This window comes from Oncorhynchus masou, unplaced genomic scaffold (genome assembly GCF_036934945.1).
Source record: "Oncorhynchus masou masou isolate Uvic2021 unplaced genomic scaffold, UVic_Omas_1.1 unplaced_scaffold_1321, whole genome shotgun sequence".
Classification (NCBI taxonomy): Eukaryota; Metazoa; Chordata; class Actinopteri; order Salmoniformes; family Salmonidae; genus Oncorhynchus; species Oncorhynchus masou.
The window spans coordinates 67,754-79,089 of NW_027003077.1; the positions used below are offsets into that span (position 1 = coordinate 67,754).

The following is an 11,336-nucleotide window of genomic DNA, read 5'->3' on the forward strand; positions in this document are numbered from 1 at the left end:
CGTTGAAGGGCACTTGTAATACAACTATATGGCAGGACCCAAAGGGCTGAAATGTTGGATGTCTACCCTTCCTAAGGATGTTATACTTCATGAGTGACAGAACACTGAGCCAATCACGGCGCAATGCTCCTATTTTCTGCTGGCTCACCTCACCACCACAGAAAGCACTGAGTGAGGCTGAAACCTGCAATTTGGAGCTGCCTTACTCAAGAAAACAAAAAAGAGACCATATGTGTATGCGGCTTTATTAACTTAATGATATATATATATATTTTATTTTTATTTATTTTTTACATTGTTTGCAAACTGATATGTGACAGGTATTAACGGTAAAATAACATGCAAAACAGGCAAAAATATATTTATTTATAAATATATATGTATTTGTTAGGGGGGGTGCTAAAAATGTGCACCTACCCTGAATAAACTGGTCGCCACTGTTTATATACCGCATGACTCATCTCATCTGTAGGAGTGAACCATTTTTGTGAACAGGGTGGTGTACCTAATAACCTGGCCACTCAGTGTAATGTTCAGTATCTATAGATGAGTGCATAACCACAGTCAGAAACTCTCCACTATGGCTCTAGCCATAGAAATATCATATATTTCTGTCATTCTATTCTATTGTATTTCTATGGCTCAGACTGCAGCTACCTCTAGTACAGTGTGAGCGTGGTACCTCTCTCTCGTCTCTTCTCCATAGCAACGACCTCTAGATCGGTGTGTACTATGAACTAGAAACCGACTGATGCTCTCTCCTTTCAAATCTCGGATTCTGCAACATCCCATCGCAATATAATATGGTGTGTTTTTATTTTGTGAAGCTGGAGCAGTGAGTCGACTGTGTCTGGAATTATGCGTAATTGAACTCTTAGTTTTTTTTGCTGTGTCTGGTAGTTACCTAAACGCACGCATCTCGGTCTCGACTTGGAATCTCACACCAGCAAGGAACTATCATTCGGTGATCAAGTAGATCGAACAAATAAATGAGGATTGAGAACAGTGACAGTGTATTGATTTTATCATTGGAGACAGTTTAATCAACGCTTCTAAACGATGTTACAAATTGGAGACGAAGTGTATTTCTCAGCGGTATTTCTGCTGGTTCTATTTGGGACCAGGAGCGCGATTGGAGCATCGGCCGTCACCGCATCCATTTACGTCTTTATCGTGATGTTTCGGTTCCCACAAGTGCCAGCTGACCAGGCAAGTCAGGTGCTGCGGCCCACTGGCCTTGCGAGCGCCGGCGTCCCCGTGGTTGCGCACCGAGCAGGGGGACACGATGCTCCGGAGAACACCATTGCAGCGATCCGAGAGGTGAATCAAGGACAAAGTATCAGTTATCTACACTGTCTGACCTACTTAATGCTGTAGCTGCAAATAAAATGATGAGTCGGCTTACTAGGCTATAATGATTTGATTTCGGGACAGCAGGTGAAGTGAGCAGAGGCCGATGAAAGGCATATGACGTCCCTTGTCTGAACTGAGACATTGTTTCATATTATCAGGGGGTTTAATTAATGTTGCCCAAAATCCATTCAGAGGGAGAACCTGTTAACTTCTTTTGCCATGGTTCGTTATAGTTTAGAGTGTCTGGAACATTATTTTTGTATCTACTCTTTAATTTGAAACATATTTTGGCTAATATCTAGGCCTACTAGATCAGCACAATCCCAGTTGGTTTAATAGCCTGCTGCTCCGTCTCCCCTACTCTGTCTATCTATCCATTTCAGATCTATATCTCTCCGTCTTTCTCCACACACCTCTCCATCCCTTCCTCCTCCCCCTGCTTCATCCTCCTCTCCTGTCCTCTAGGCCAGCAGGAATGGAGCCACAGGGGTGGAGCTGGACTTGGGCTTCACTGCAGATGGAGTGGCAGTGCTGATGCACGATGAGACGGTGGACCGCACCACCAACGGGACGGGAGCGGTGGGCACACTGCGTCTGGCAGAGCTCAGGACGCTGGACGCCACGGGCAAACACAGGCTCAGGTGGGCTTGGCAGGGGAGGGGAGGTTAGGGCCTGTTCCAAAAGCATTGAACTCCTGGGTCATATTCATTAGGCAGGAAATGGACTGAAACAGGGAGGGATCAATAACAAATGCTTGTTTTTGTTTTCTGTTGCAAAACATTTTCAGTTGTATAGCCTAATGAACATGACCCTGACCTGAATGTTATGCCTTCAGTGTTAGCAGATCTAAAAAGAACACAAGTTAGTGCTTCTGCCAGGAAACACTGATAGGGTCGGTACCTGGTGCAAACGCTTAGTAAACATGGCCCCATGTGTGATCGGTGAGTTCAGTTGGACTTCAAGCAGGACAGAGTCAGGATGACTGAAAATACACTAGTGGGGAGTGTGAACTGTGAATGGTACGAGGCCAGATATAGACCTATTGATATAGAATGGTACGAGGCCAGATATAGACCTATTGGTGGTGTCTCAAATATAGCAGCAGTACAAACGTTTGTGTGTCCCCGCTGGCCTTTGTGTGTCTCCAGGGAGAAGTTCAAGGGGGAGAGGGTGCCCACGCTTCAGGAGGCAGTGGAGGAATGCATCAACCACCAGCTGACCATCTTCTTTGATGTCAAAGATCAACCTGATAAGGTATCGTCCCTGTCTTGGAACAGCCCCTACTTCCTAGATACAACTGGAGATCTGAGGGGATTGGATAAAGGTTATATGGTGATGTCTCCATCTTGTCTTCTGATTGTTTACCATATTGCTTACACTTCCAATCCTCAGTTCTTTCCAGGTGTCTAGTGGGTAGGCTATAGGGGTTGTTTCTGGACAGGGCCTCTCTAGGCAGGTAGAAGTCTTGTTATAAACCTTTAGGACTTATGGTTTCACTACAGTATACACCAGGTTTTCCCAACCCTGGTCCTCCAGTACCCCCAACAGTATACATGTTTATTGTAACCCTGGACAAGCAAATCTGATTCAACTTGTCAACTAATCATCAAGCCCTCAATGAGTTGAATGAGGTGTGTTTGTCCAGGGCGACAAGGGAAAGGTGTACTGTTGGGGGTACTGAGGGACCAGGGTTAGGAAACACCCATATACACACTCCAGCAGCACTTTGAATGACAACCACATCACTGTAAGGTCAAATGGTAGTAAACTGAGTGTATATGGAGATTAAGGCCGGTTAAAACCCAGCTGTTTAAGGTAGTAACATAGGAATCCCTACTACGGAGATTGGTTATAAAGAATCTCACAGCTGCCCCAGACAGTAGGTCTGAGAGGAATTCAACCCCACTTACAATGTGACTCACTATACTTCCACCTTCCCCATATTGACAGTTTTGTAAGCGTTAGATTTGCCAAAGTCCCCTACAGACCTCATTATATATGGAGGACCAAAGCAGTCAAAAAGACAATTAAATAGTCTTGGAGCCGTTTCCCGGATACAGATTAAGCCTAATCCTGGAATAAAAATGATTTTTAATAGAGATTCTCCATTGACCTTTTTTGTCCATGACTAGGCTTCGTCTGTGTCCAAGAAACCTCCCTTTAGTGTTTCATAGTATTAAATCAAATCAGATTTTATTTGTCACATGCACCGAATACAACAGGTGTTGTTCACCTTACAGTAAAATGCTTACTTACAGTGCCTTGCGAAAGTATTCGGCCCCCTTGAACTTTGCGACCTTTTGCCACATTTCAGGCTTCAAACATAAAGATATAAAACTGTATTTTTTTGTGAAGAATCAACAACAAGTGGGACACAATCATGAAGTGGAACAACATTTATTGGATATTTCAAACTTTTTTAACAAATCAAAAACTGAAAAATTGGGCGTGCAAAATTATTCAGCCCCCTTAAGTTAATACTTTGTAGCGCCACCTTTTGCTGCGATTACAGCTGTAAGTCGCTTGGGGTATGTCTCTATCAGTTTTGCACATCGAGAGACTGAAGTTTTTTCCCATTCCTCTTTGCAAAACAGCTCGAGCTCAGTGAGGTTGGATGGAGAGCATTTGTGAACAGCAGTTTTCAGTTCTTTCCACAGAGTCTCGATTGGATTCAGATCTGGACTTTGACTTGGCCATTCTAACACCTGGATATGTTTATTTTTGAACCATTCCATTGTAGATTTTGCCTTATGTTTTGGATCATTGTCTTGTTGGAAGACAAATCTCCATCCCAGTCTCAGGTCTTTTGCAGACTCCATCAGGTTTTCTTCCAGAATGGTCCTGTATTTGGCTCCATCCATCTTCCCATCAATTTTAACCATCTTCCCTGTCCCTGCTGAAGAAAAGCAGGCCCAAACCATGATGCTGCCACCACCATGTTTGACAGTGGGTATGGTATGATCAGGGTGATGAGCTGTGTTGCTTTTACGCCAAACATAACGTTTTGCATTGTTGCCAAAAAGTTCAATTTTGGTTTCATCTGACCAGAGCACCTTCTTCCACATGTTTTGTGTTTCTCCCAGGTGGCTGTTGGCAAACTTTAAACGACACTTTTTATGGATATCTTTAAGAAATGGCTTTCTTCTTGCCACTCTTCCATAAAGGCCAGATTTGTGCAATATACGACTGATTGTTGTCCTATGGACAGAGTCTCCCACCTCAGCTGTAGATCTCTGCAGTTCATCCAGAGTGATCATGGGCCTCTTGGCTGCATCTCTGATCAGTCTTCTCCTTGTATGAGCTGAAAGTTTAGAGGGACGGCCAGGTCTTGGTAGATTTGCAGTGGTCTGATACTCCTTCCATTTCAATATTATCGCTTGCACAGTGCTCCTTGGGATGTTTAAAGCTTGGGAAATCGTTTTGTATCCAAATCCGGCTTTAAACTTCTTCACAACAGTATCTCGGACCTGCCTGGTGTGTTCCTTGTTCTTCATGATGCTCTCTGCGCTTTTAACGGACCTCTGAGACTATCACAGTGCAGGTGCATTTATACGGAGACTTGATTACACACAGGTGGATTGTATTTATCATCATTAGTCATTTAGGTCAACATTGGATCATTCAGAGATCCTCACTGAACTTCTGGAGAGAGTTTGCTGCACTGAAAGTAAAGGGGCTGAATAATTTTGCACGCCCAATTTTTCAGTTTTTGATTTGTTTAAAAAAGTTTGAAATATCCAATAAATGTCGTTCCACTTCATGATTGTGTCCCACTTGTTGTTGATTCTTCATGTACATGTACGTAGAGTTATTAAAGTGACTATGCATAGATAAAAACAGAGAGTCCCAATGCAGCCATTTTCATATCAATATCAAATCATTTCTGGGTAACAAATAAGTACCTTACTGTAATAGATTTCCATTCAAATTGACAAAAAATGATTTCTCAGCCAAATAAATATGCTAGGACTGTCTTGATGTGGTCTGAGTTCGGAGGGGGAAACGGAAAACTAGCTGTTATTCGCAGAGAGGTTAGGAACTCTCTTTGCTATTGGTCTATTAACCAATTTACTGCATGATGTCGTCACCATGGAAGGGCGAAACTCCCGCCCTTTCAAACCTGCTGATTAGAAGGTCTTGTGTAGATTGTATTTTCAACCAGCAACTATCAGGAAAAAACACTGATCACATGTTTTCACACTTTTACAGTGTTAGTTCCATCAGATGTTGAACAATATGATAACACACGAAAAAACTTAATTTTCACTCCATTGGGCCTTAAATAAGATGCCACTTGCTGACCATAAGATCATCATATATCACAGCCATACTCAACAGGCGGACGGGGTCCAGATCTGAACCCACAATGGGGTCAACACACTCTGGCTTTCAGTTGAGAGTTGTAATATTAGAACACACAAGATGCAATTTAGAAACGTGGTGCATGGCTAAAACTGCAATGTTTTCTTTCCGCTAACAAGAGGGGTGTGAAACGTTGAGGTGGCGAGGTGGGGGTTGGGTCCAATAAAGACCATATCAATCCGGACCTTTGCCACAGAGGACATTTGTGTGACCGGATCTTCTCAAATAGTAGTCGAAAAGTCCTGATATATCATGTTGTCACATACAAAGGATAAGCGCAGTGAAATGTGTTATTTTACAGGGTCAGCCATAGTAGTATGGCGTTCCTGGAACAAATTAGGGCTAAGTGCCTTGCTCAATGGTACATTGGCAGATTTGTCACCTTGTCGACTCGGGAATTCAAACCAGTGACCTTTTGGTTACTATGCCACCTGCCGCCCACATGTATTTGTGTTACACTGCATGGAGTTTGACAGTAAGTACTGTATATGTTCCCTCCTCTCCACCAGGCAGCTGCAGCCCTAGGGGAGATGTATCACAAACACCCTGTCCTCTACAACTCCAGCATCGTCTGCTCCTTTCAACCTAAAGTTATCTACAAGGTCAACTTTGTAACATCTCTGGTCATTTGACATTTATGTTTGTTCGAAAACAACCTTTCAACTCAGTAACACAGAACTTAGCCCAAATATATGCACAAAACTTCAAATGAAACTGTAAAATGAATTGAGACATCTATGTGCACATTTAGTCATCATCTGTTCCATTATAGTAGTGTTTTTCCTATAGTGTGCAGTTTAGCACCAGTCTGGTCCCAGGTCTGTTTGTACTGTTTTGCCAACTCCTATGGTCATTGTCATGTTTGGCCTGTTTGGCCTGTAAACAACCATTGTCCAACAGGTGTGGGTCCAGGCTAGGCTTGTTACACACTGTATGGATGTGTTATAACAAGACTGTTATCTGTCCTCATAACCATAACACCACCTCTGACTTCCTCATCGGTCAACTCCTCCAGATGCGTCAGGCGGACCCTGGGGTGGTCACGGCCCTGACCCACCGGCCCTGGAGCCTCAGTCGCTATGGCGATGGAACACCCCGTTCCCTGTCAGCGTGGACAAACTACTGGCTGGGAGTTCTGGATGTGCTGCTGGACTGGGCCCACCATCACCTGTTGTGGAACCTGTGTGGCGTCTCAGCCATCCTCATGCAGAAGGACTTCATCTCCCTGTGAGTAATAAATACTAACAGCAGTGGCTCGGCCGACTGAGTTTGTTACATGGGTTGTGTTCATTGGGGAGAAAATTGAATAAAACACTCTGACACTGGGGACACTACTTGGACTTTTTCAATAGGAAACTCTCATTGTTGTTTTCAATTGCAAAACGTTTCACTACATACAGTGTAGCCCGAATGAACATGACCATGGATTGAATCACACATCATTGCATGTTAATATCAGAGGAAGTTCAAAATTGAGACAGTTGTATCCTATTGTCAGATAACATATACTGTCTGTATTCATATAATATATTGATGTTTGTTGAAGTATTAAAACAAACATGATACCCTGACCACTGACCCAACAGGTCTCCACTCCCCTCATCTATCCCTCTCTACAGAGACTATGTCCAGTACTGGGCAGAGCGAGGGGTGGAGGTGGTGGGCTGGACCATCAACACGGCCGTGGATAAACAGTACTACCAAGATGTCCTGAAGATCAGCTATACCACTGACAGCCTGAGGGAAGACTGTGAGCCTCACTACTGACTGACACACAACACACACACAGTTCTAGACTACTACCTAACAACGTGTAGTTGTACAAGGACTCAGACCTCACTATCATAGGGAATATGAATATGGAGTATGAATGTACAGGACAGTACACATCCAATATAGCTGCATAGCAGATCATTTTCTTGTTCAGGTTGCCCATTTTAACCAGAATAGTTTTTACTGCAAACACTCATACAAGATCATACAATGTCAACTCTCATTTGACAACTATACTACACCAACAATACCACCATAATCTCAGAAATACTCTCCTGGACCAATCATCACACCACTAAATGCAGACAATTTGCTAATTTGCCATGTTGAAAAGTTCATCTTAATAGAAATCTGTGCATTAAGAGATGATGCTACATTCATCAATATTGTATTAACGATATGACACTAATATAACAATGGTACAAAATTCAACTCTCTTTGTTGACATGTATCTTTGATTTCTCAATGAAAACATGATGTACAATGTATCCTTTATGAAACCATGTTATTTATTGTGACTACTGCAGGCCCACTGTAAATATTGGACAAATAAATATCCCCTACATACAGATTGGTGCTGAATAGTGAGTATTCTAGTGGATATGTGATTGTATTGTATGGTCACTGTGTATACATGATGGGGGACACCTTATTCTTGTTTTGTTCATATCTGAAAGCAACGTTGATGACAGCGGCAATGCTGTACCCCTATCTTTAGACCTGTCCTCTGCCATACAGTCAGTTGGTCACTGTCGCTTTAAAACACGGAGGGAGGCGTGTTGCGATGTCAAAATGTATGCGCTGCGTTGGTTGAGTGTCTTTGCAGCTCAATGACAGCTCATGTTTCATCAGATCTGACATTGTACCGACTCGGACAGCCCCAAGGACCAAAGTTACCGACTTCTTCACACACTTGGATGCAAGGCGATCCGCTCGTCACAGGGCCTCAGGAGAACGTAGTAATCTATAATGGTTTGTTTTGAGATACGTTTTCAACTAGAATGATTAAATACCGAAAAAGAGGAGCTTGATTCATGGTTATGTCGGTGCGCGGTAGATTATCCCAAAAGTTTCCACCAGTCGTTCGAAGCGCAGAAGATTCTAGTAGTTGAAATGCAGAGATAATCTTGAAACGGAATTTGCCCAATGTAACAGGAAAAACACGGACCTGTTTTTTTTTAATCGTGGAAGCGTCGATAAATTACACGAGAGGAAGTATTGTAAAGATTTTATAAATTATAAACTGTGCCTATACCCAATTTGCCTCTGACATAACCGGCCTGGGAAGTCTATAGGACACTCCAAAGTGCCATACTGAAGTTGACTAGGATTTTGCGAGCACATGATGTACACAATTACAAGAGGTCCCAGCAAACTTGTTACACAGCGACGAACAGGTGAGTGTGGTGGATTCTAGGAGACCGATTCGGACACTTTTGTAACAACATGTCAGTGACCTCTCACTCACACTGTCATCAAAGTGATGATACGTTGTAATTATGAGGTTAGATACATGCCTTGTTACATGTTAACATTTACAGTGTGGCACGGGTGTATATGTGCGCATGTGTGCCATGTTGATGCCAATCCACTAAATGGCCTTCATTCAGAGGCAGTAACATACATTGTGTTTTCAGTGGTTAACTTAACATGTTTATATCGCTTTCCTTTTCAATGCAATGTTGATATCTATTCCCTTTTTTAATATGAGGTCAAACGCAGCAGATTGACAAAATAAATGACTTCAAGCACAAACAAACGCCTTGGTCTATACCAGAGTAAGTACTATTATTGCATTGTACATAGGTTTAACAGTGTTATTAGCATATAATGGCAGTGTCACTGTTATTATTGTACTGTAATGATGTTTGGCATAGCTTCACCTGCAGCCCGTGAAGCATTAAAGTTTCAGAAATGCACATCTTGCAACATTGTTGTAGCACGAGCGCCTGTATTGGCACGTAATAGTAGCAAGCTAGCTATAAAAACGAATATCCATGGGGCACATTCTATCACAAGGCACACTGTTGTGGGCCTTTTCCAAACCACAGCCACCTGCTTTTATGTCATTGAACAGGGGCGTGAAACGACCTTGTGTGTGGGAAGCAAGGTCACCGACGAGCGTTTGTTGTCACTGTCTAGTCCCAACACGTGCATGCTAGCTGAGCAACATGCTAGCTGAGCAACATGCTACTGAGCAACATGCTAGCTGAGCAACATGCTAGCTGAGCAACATGCTACTGAGCAACATGCTACTGAGCAACATGCTACTGAGCAACATGCTATTGAGCAACATGCTACTGAGCAACATGCTACTGAGCAACATGCTATTGAGCAACATGCTACTGAGCAACATGCTACTGAGCAACATGCTAGCTGAGCAACATGCTAGCTGAGCAACATGCTACTGAGCAACATGCTACTGAGCAACATGCTATTGAGCAACATGCTACTGAGCAACATGCTACTGAGCAACATGCTAGCTGCTCTCTGCTGTCTACTCACACATGTTTACTAAGTTTCAAGATAACCCGTTTCAAATAAACATCAACAATAAGGCGTTTATCATATTTTTAGCAATATTTCACTAATTTGGTCCTGATCGAGTAGAGTAGAGAGAAGCACAATCTGCGACATATCCATCATTGCATCCTCCATACTGTTAAATAAAGGTCAACTAAATCAAATAAAAATACTGCATTCTTATCGTGTGGGCTTTCGTTATCACCATAGAAACCGTACTGTGTTCGAAGGTATGGTAACGATGTGGTTCAGGTGGATGACTACCTATCTAGCTCGTCTTGCTCTGAGTGAAGCATACATTTTCATTCATTTGTCATGAATGAATGATTGAGAGAGCAGAGTAAGAGTAATTTATGACGCCTTAACTACAGTAGCAAACATGCCTAAGAAACTCTATTTGGAGAACATTTCATCATGTCATATTTACTACAGGTCTATAAGTATATTGTGTGTAGACTTAAAATAAATCAAGTTTTTCATGTTTAAGCCCATCTTTTTTTGTCTTGCAGCTCTCCTGCACCCAAGATAGTGTTTAACCGCCTGAATGGGAAGAAGTACCACAACACCCCAACAGCTCTTCTACAGGTGGACCCCCAGCCCAAGGAGGGCTTCACCTCTGCACACCAGGAGAATGTCAAGTTTATCTATGAAGGTAAAGGAGTGAGAGGCCATATAAATACAATTTATAGAATGGACCAAGCCTCTCAAACCTTGGCAATTTGACTTTGACAGTACACCCATGAGTACACTTAATATGGTTGTGACTGAGGACTTCTATGGACAATGGGCCTCTGGAATCTGATCTTGCCCCTACAACCCACTTTACAAAGAATGTGTGTCTCTCTTCAACATGGTCAGCCATGTCTCAGTCAACATTTCAACATGGTCAGCCATGTTCTCAGTCAACATGAATGTGTGTCTCTCTTTCAACATGGTCAGCCATGTTCTCAGTCAACATGAATGTGTGTTTCTCTTTCAACATGGTCAGCCATGTTCTCAGTCAACATGAATGTGTCTCTTTCAACATGGTCAGCCATGTTCTCAGTCAACATGAATGTGTGCCTCTTTCAACATGGTCAGCCATGTTCTCAGTCAACATGAATGTGTGTCTCTCTTTCAACATGGTCAGCCATGTTCTCAGTCAACATGAATGTTCTCAGCCTCTCTTTCAACATGGTCAGCCATGTTCTCAGTCAACATGAATGTGTGTCTCTTCAACATGGTCAGCCATGTTCTCAGTCAACATGAATGTGTGCCTCTCTTTCAACATGGTCAGCCATGTTCTCAGTCAACATGAATGTGTGTCTCTCTTTCAACATGGTCAG

General features: G+C 42.7%; 2 protein-coding genes across 2 annotated transcripts; both read left to right on the plus strand.

Annotated features, from left to right (window-relative positions):
* The first annotated feature begins 685 nt into the window (after positions 1-685).
* Positions 686-8,140, plus strand: LOC135530306 (glycerophosphodiester phosphodiesterase 1-like). The gene is made up of 6 exons (XM_064958666.1): positions 686-1,320; positions 1,819-1,994; positions 2,502-2,607; positions 6,225-6,317; positions 6,731-6,942; positions 7,335-8,140. Exons 1-6 carry the CDS (start codon positions 1,060-1,062, stop codon positions 7,480-7,482), a joined length of 996 nt encoding a protein of 331 aa, XP_064814738.1. The 5' UTR covers positions 686-1,059; the 3' UTR covers positions 7,483-8,140.
* A 145-nt stretch (positions 8,141-8,285) lies between these two features.
* On the plus strand, positions 8,286-10,845 carry LOC135530307 (MAPK regulated corepressor interacting protein 2-like). The gene is made up of 3 exons (XM_064958667.1): positions 8,286-8,885; positions 9,200-9,266; positions 10,521-10,845. The coding sequence occupies exons 1-3, from the start codon at positions 8,831-8,833 to the stop codon at positions 10,732-10,734; spliced, it is 336 nt and encodes a 111-aa protein (XP_064814739.1). The 5' UTR covers positions 8,286-8,830; the 3' UTR covers positions 10,735-10,845.
* The last annotated feature ends 491 nt before the right edge of the window (positions 10,846-11,336 follow it).

What these genes read in the sequence shown, in the direction of transcription:
- LOC135530306 (XM_064958666.1), top strand. Translation starts at nt 1,060, where the DNA reads ATGTTACAAATTGGAGACGAAGTGTATTTCTCAGCGGTATTTCTGCTG. An exon ending in CCATTGCAGCGATCCGAGAG is followed by an intron (nt 1,321 to 1,818) that starts GTGAATCAAGGA and finishes CCTGTCCTCTAG; the next exon opens with GCCAGCAGGAATGGAGCCAC. An exon ending in ACGGGCAAACACAGGCTCAG is followed by an intron (nt 1,995 to 2,501) that starts GTGGGCTTGGCA and finishes GTGTGTCTCCAG; the next exon opens with GGAGAAGTTCAAGGGGGAGA.
- LOC135530307 (XM_064958667.1), top strand. Translation starts at nt 8,831, where the DNA reads ATGATGTACACAATTACAAGAGGTCCCAGCAAACTTGTTACACAGCGA. An exon ending in TGTTACACAGCGACGAACAG is followed by an intron (nt 8,886 to 9,199) that starts GTGAGTGTGGTG and finishes TTTTAATATGAG; the next exon opens with GTCAAACGCAGCAGATTGAC. An exon ending in ACGCCTTGGTCTATACCAGA is followed by an intron (nt 9,267 to 10,520) that starts GTAAGTACTATT and finishes TTTGTCTTGCAG; the next exon opens with CTCTCCTGCACCCAAGATAG.